The 6,046-nt window shown below is 38.3% G+C and overlaps 1 protein-coding gene across 1 annotated transcript in view; it reads left to right on the top strand.

Moving 5' to 3' along the window:
- The window catches only part of SPAST (spastin), a 122,415-nt gene that overhangs the window by 77,383 nt on the left and 38,986 nt on the right, over window positions 1-6,046 (top strand). Inside the window, exons 7-9 of the mRNA XM_011984255.1 lie at window positions 1,066-1,253; window positions 2,114-2,247; window positions 2,524-2,617. Of these exons, the coding sequence (XP_011839645.1) occupies window positions 1,066-1,253; window positions 2,114-2,247; window positions 2,524-2,617 (416 nt within the window). The remainder of the gene's footprint in view (window positions 1-1,065; window positions 1,254-2,113; window positions 2,248-2,523; window positions 2,618-6,046) is intronic.

The raw sequence follows: 6,046 nt of genomic DNA, 5'->3' as shown, positions 1-6,046 counted from the left end.
AATTTCACTCTGTCACCCAGGCTGGAGTGCAGTGATGCAATCTTGGCTTACTGCAACCTCCGCCTCCCGAGTTCAAGTGATTCTCCCGCGTCAACCTCCTGAGTAGCTGGGATTACAGGCATCTGCTACCACGTCTGGCTAAATTTTTGTATTTTTAGTAGAGACAGGGTTTCACCATGTTGGCCAGCCTGGTCTTGAATTACAGACCTCAGGTGATCCACCCACCTTGGTCTCCCGAAGTGCTGGGATTACAGGCATGAGCCACCGTGCCTGGCGCTTTGTAACCTTTTTATATCACCTTCCTGTTCCCCAGAATGAAGTAGTTTCTTCTTACAAATACTGTTTTTTGTTTTCTTTGTGTTTTGGGGTTTTTTTTTTTGTTTTTTGTTTTTTGTTTTTTTTTTTGAGGCAGAGTCTGTCGCCAGGCTAGAGTGCAGTGGTATGATTTCGGCTCACTGCAGCCTCTGGCCCCTGGTTCAAGTGATTCTCCTGCCTCAGCCTCCCAAGTAGCTGGGATTACAGGCACAAATACTGTTTTTAATAAGAAAAGTAGAATAGGGACAGGCACAGTGGCTCACTCCTGTAATCCTAGCACTTTGGGAGGCTAAGGTAGGAGGATTGCCTGAGCCCAGGAGTTTGAGACCAGCCTAGGCAACATAGTGAGACCCTGTTTCTACAAAAAAAATTTTTTAATTAGCCCGGTCTGGTGGTGCACAACTGTTGTCCCAGGTACTTGGGAGTTCGAGGTGGGAGGATGGATCTCTTGAGCCCAGGAAGATTAAGGCCGCAGTGAGCTGTGATCATGCCACTGCACTCCAGCCTGGGCCACAGGTTTCAAAAAGAGAGAAAATTAGAATATACATTAGGGAGAAAAAAACTAAATAACCATATTCCTATCTACCTAGTGACCACCCCTATGAAGACCCTGGTACGTGTTCTCATTGAAATCTTATTTTGAAATATTTTTGAATTTAAAAAATATTACCTTGGTTTTACAAATGTTTGCTTGTCTTTATGTTCAGCTACAATTTTCTAATCACAATGGTTTTACTTTTTCCTTGTCAGAAAGTGGAGCTGTTCCAAAAAGAAAAGACCCCTTAACACACACTAGTAATTCACTGCCTCGTTCAAAAACAATTATGAAAACTGGATCTGCAGGCCTTTCAGGCCATCATAGAGCACCTAGTTACAGTGGTTTATCCATGGTTTCTGGAGTGAAACAGGGACCTGGTCCTGCTCCTACCACTCATAAGGTATTCTGGGACAGTAACTTTCATTGCTGTGTTTTTGCAAATGTAAAAATTTTTAAGATACTATGCTTGCTTAAGTTGATTATAAGTACTTTGTAATACTTTAGAGAATAGATAAGCTTCCATAAAGTTAATTTTTTTTTTTTTTTGAAACTCTTGTTGCCCAGGCTGGAGTGCAATGGTGCGATCTTGGCTCATTGCAACCTCTGCCTCCCAAGTTCAGGCGATTCTCAGCCTCCCAAGTAGCTGGAATTATAGGCATGCACCACCACGTCTGGCCAATTTTGTATTTTTAGTAGAGACAGGGTTTCTCCATGTTGGTCAGGCTGGTCTCAAACTCCCGACCTCAGGTGATCCACCCACCTCAGCCTCCCAAAGTGCTGGGATTACAGGCATGAGCCACCGCACCCAATCAAAGTTAATATTTTTTAAAATCTACAGAGCAACTTGCTCTAAAACTTTTTTTGGACCTCATTAGACATTTAATACCAAGTTTTGCTTACCCAGTCTGTTTTATATAATGCTATATATTTCATTTTAAATTTATTTTTAAAATTATTTCAGTCTATGTAAATGTTTTATAGCAGTAACATACCTAGAGTTTTGTCATGACTCTAACAAGGGTTAAAATTTGTTTTTATTTTGTAAAAACTAAATCTCTGGATAAAATCCTCTATAACTGACTTAATACCAAATATAGTTCTCTGGTGAATAGAGTTTTACCTTCAGGTAAATATACAATTTCTGGATTTTTATACTCTTTCTCTTATTTTTAAAGCTTGAATTCTGTGAACTTTAAGGTTATTTATGAAAAGTGTAAATGTTATGTTGTATTTTCACATTAAAATTTTGTATCCTTTAAGGGTACTCCAAAAACAAATAGAACAAATAAACCTTCTACCCCTACAACTGCTGCTCGTAAGAAAAAAGACTTGAAGAATTTTAGGAATGTGGACAGCAACCTTGCTAACCTTATAATGAATGAAATTGTGGACAAGTAAGTTTTGCCATCTAAATGTTTTATAGTTTTTATGTTTTAATTTTACTTAGAAAACATGTCAGGAGTGAAATAGATAATAAATACCTTGTCTGGTTTACATACTTAATTTTTATGATAGTTTTCAATTATCAATGTAGAAACCATTGCTTTACTGATTTAACTGTAGTTTAACAGTTAACATAAAAATAACTATATGTCATAGGGCTTAGGATTCATCTTGTAATAACTGGGTCCTGTTTGTATTGTAGAACTAACTGAGGTCTTGTTTCTTAGTGGAACAGCTGTTAAATTTGATGATATAGCTGGTCAAGACTTGGCAAAACAGGCATTGCAAGAAATTGTTATTCTTCCTTCTCTGAGGCCTGAGGTAAGAACTTTATATTATTTTTCTATAATACCATCTGTTACCGAATCCACAGTAGCAGTAGTAGTAAAGAAATATTTGAGCTATACTAGAATAATTCATTCATATAAGGTAACAGTAGATTTAATGTTATAAAAAAGACGAAACATTAACAATTGATGTTGAGAAGTTATTACAGAATAGGAAAATGGATATGAGTTCCTAATTTCCAATCCTTTTATATTTTTAGGGAAAGTGGGTAGTATGGTATAATTTTGTTTTGTTTTGGAGATGGAGTCTCACTCACTGTGTTGTCCAGGCTGGAGTGCAGTGGCATGATCTTGGCTTACTGCAACCTCTGCCTCCTGGGATTCAAGTGAGTCTCCTGCCTCAGCCTCCCAAGTAGCTGGGATTACAGGCATGTGCCACTATGCCCAGCTAATTTTTGTATTTTTAGTAGAGATGGGGTTTTGCTATGTTGGCCAGGCTGATCTTTCACACCTGACGTCAAGTTACCCACCCACTTCGGCCTCACAAGTGTGAGCCACTACATCTGGCCAAATTTTGATATCAAGGTGAGAGAGATTTAAAATTAAGAGAAGGTATAAAAATCAGCCTAGCGTGGTGGCGCACACTTGTAGTCCCAACTACTGGGGAGGCTGAGGCAAGAGAATTGTTTGAACCAGGAGGCAGAGGTTGCAGTGAGCTGAGATGGCACCACTGCACTCCAACCTGGGAGATAGAGCAAGATGCTGTCTCAAAAATAAAATAGGCTGGGTGCGGTGGTTCATGTCTGTAATCCCAGCCCTTCAGGAGGCTGGAGCGGGCGGATCACGAGGTCAAGAGATCGAGACCATCCTGGCCAATATGGTGAAACCCTGTCTTTACTAAAATTACAAAAATTAGCTGGGCTTGGTGGTGTGTGCCTGTAACCCCAGCTACTCGGGAGGCTGAGGCAGGAGAATCACTCGAACCCGGGAGGCAGAGCTTGCAGTGAGCCGAGATTGTGCCACTGCACTCCAGCGTGGAGACAGAGCAAGACTCTATCTCAAAAAATAAATAAATAAAAATTTTAAAAGATAAATAAATAAAAATAAATAAAATTAAGAGAAGAAAATCAGGCAGGTAGTGGCCCCTGACACAATGAATTTTCCCAGAATTGGATTGCTTGGGAACACAGCCTGAAGAATGTGGTAAACTCCATCTAAGGCTAAATACCAGCTTGAGACTGATAATAAACAAGTACTTTATGGGAAAGCTTTTAAAAAATTTTTTTAAAAAGAGAGTAATTATACTGGAGAAAGAGAAATTAAGATAGAATAATTCTTTTTTTTTCGAGACGGAGTTTTGCTCGTTACCCAGGCTGGAGTGCAGTGGCGTGATCTCGGCTCACTGCAACCTCTGCCTTTGGACTTCAAGTGATTCTCATGCCTCATCCTCCCAAGTAGCTGGGACTACAGGCGGGCACCACCACACCTGACTAATTTTTGTATTTTTAGTAGAGACAGGGTTTTACCATGTTGGCCAGGCTGTTCTCAAACTCCTGGCCTCAGGTGATCTGCCCACCTTGGCCTCCCAAAATGCTGGGATTATAGGCAGGAGCCACTGCGCCTGGCCTGAAGAACAATTTTTAAAAGAATTACTCTTAAGGATATTAAGTCATCAAAGTAGATAGAGCCATTAAATGATGGGTAGGAACCGAATCTTGCATCCCATACTTTATGACTCATTAAGGAAGATAGGTAATCTTGCAGTTGATGATAAATATTCGGCTTTCCATACTTAGCACTGTTTTGAATTTTTCCATTTCACAGATGGTATATTTAGTGCTGTTCCAATAATATTGCAAAAAAATAAATCTGAAGACTCACTTCTGGGTCACAGTTATTTCACTATTAACATTAAAATCTACGGGCCTATCTATAACATCTAGTGGAAATAAGCTGTGTGGCACATTGTGCTGGGTGCATTATTAAATGAATGTGCAAAGGTTTTATGGCTGTCTCAATTTTTCCATAGTCTGAGTCATTCACATACTGCCTTCATGCTGTTTATTACTTGTAAGTGAGTACCAACTGTACTAGAACTTACTGAATATTTTTCAAGTCTGTTTTACTTATTACTCATTCTACGTACATAAAATCAGTGGTTTGATATGCTAGTTAGATTTTTACTAATACCCAGTACAATAATTAGATAATTATTAAAATAGAAAGCATTTGTCATTGTGTGAGCTGGGTTTATATCATGTACCACCTCAGGTCACACTTTGGGAAACGTAGCTTACATATTGAGCTAGTATTTTGCTGGAGTTATGTAAGATTAGTAAATGCTGTAGACTAAATATTGAGAGAAAAAAAAAAGCCCACTCAAAGAGGATTTACGTAATTATAGACCTGAAAAGGATCTTAGCAGTCTTCTGATCCATTCATTGATAAATAAACTAGTCCTAAGAGCTAAAATGACTTGCTCAAGATTTTAGTTAAGTGGTAGACCTGAGAAATACATTTCTAAGATTAGAACTGCCTCTTTAGTGCTATAGCTGCTACCTAATTCTTACATGTGGGGTTTTAGTATTTAAGGGTAGAAAAATATATCTAAAATTGTGAAGGTAATACCAAGGAAATATTTAGGCTATGCAAGAAGTCATTCAGCTTTTGCTTTACCCAGGCCTATAGGGAACATATCTAAAATAGTAAGTAACATGTGAATTTGAATTTAGGCATATTTTCATGGTAGTGACATAACGTGCAATTAAGAAGCTATAATATAAAAATGCCAGTTGCAGGTTATTTCAAATAAAGTTGAATAACCTGACCTCAGGAGGGGCAGAAACCTTAGTAAACTTAGTAAATTGAGACCTGAGGAAGAGCAAGATCTGTGGTAGAGCCAGGTCTCAAGGTTTATATCCTGGTACAAACTTGTCTATACATCACCACACCTGCCAAATGGAACTTTTTTTCCTTCTAGTTCAGATTTCCAAGAAAGGGAATATTATTGTCCTAGCTCAGCTTTTCACAATAGACTCACAAAATGAATCATGTTAAGCCTATGAATGGGTAAGACTTATCCCATAACATGCCTCCATTGTGCAAAAAATCAGCTTTATTCCTAATTCCCCATAGTAGGAAGCTTGCATAGACCACAATAGAGACATTGTTAGGTTACATCAAGAAGGTGAGTGGCAGGCATTCTTGAGTATACTGGAATTTTTATTTCATTGTAGAAACACAGAATCATAATTCGTCATCTAAAACTGGTTTTAAGGAGATAATACAAAAGATACTCACTTGAGATAGATTGCTCTCAGAATTACTTAAAACAAGTGCTTTAAATCTTGCTCATTCATGAAGCCATAGCCCTGGAGGGGATATTGAAAAACTTCTCCATCTTCCTTCAATCACATAGGACCATGTTTTGTTGTTGTTGTTGTTTTTTTTTTTTTTTTTTTTT

The sequence above is a fragment of the Mandrillus leucophaeus genome, unplaced genomic scaffold, assembly GCF_000951045.1.
Source record: "Mandrillus leucophaeus isolate KB7577 unplaced genomic scaffold, Mleu.le_1.0 Scaffold264, whole genome shotgun sequence".
NCBI classification, from domain to species: domain Eukaryota; kingdom Metazoa; phylum Chordata; class Mammalia; order Primates; family Cercopithecidae; genus Mandrillus; species Mandrillus leucophaeus.
This window is presented reverse-complemented; position numbering and strand designations above follow the sequence as displayed.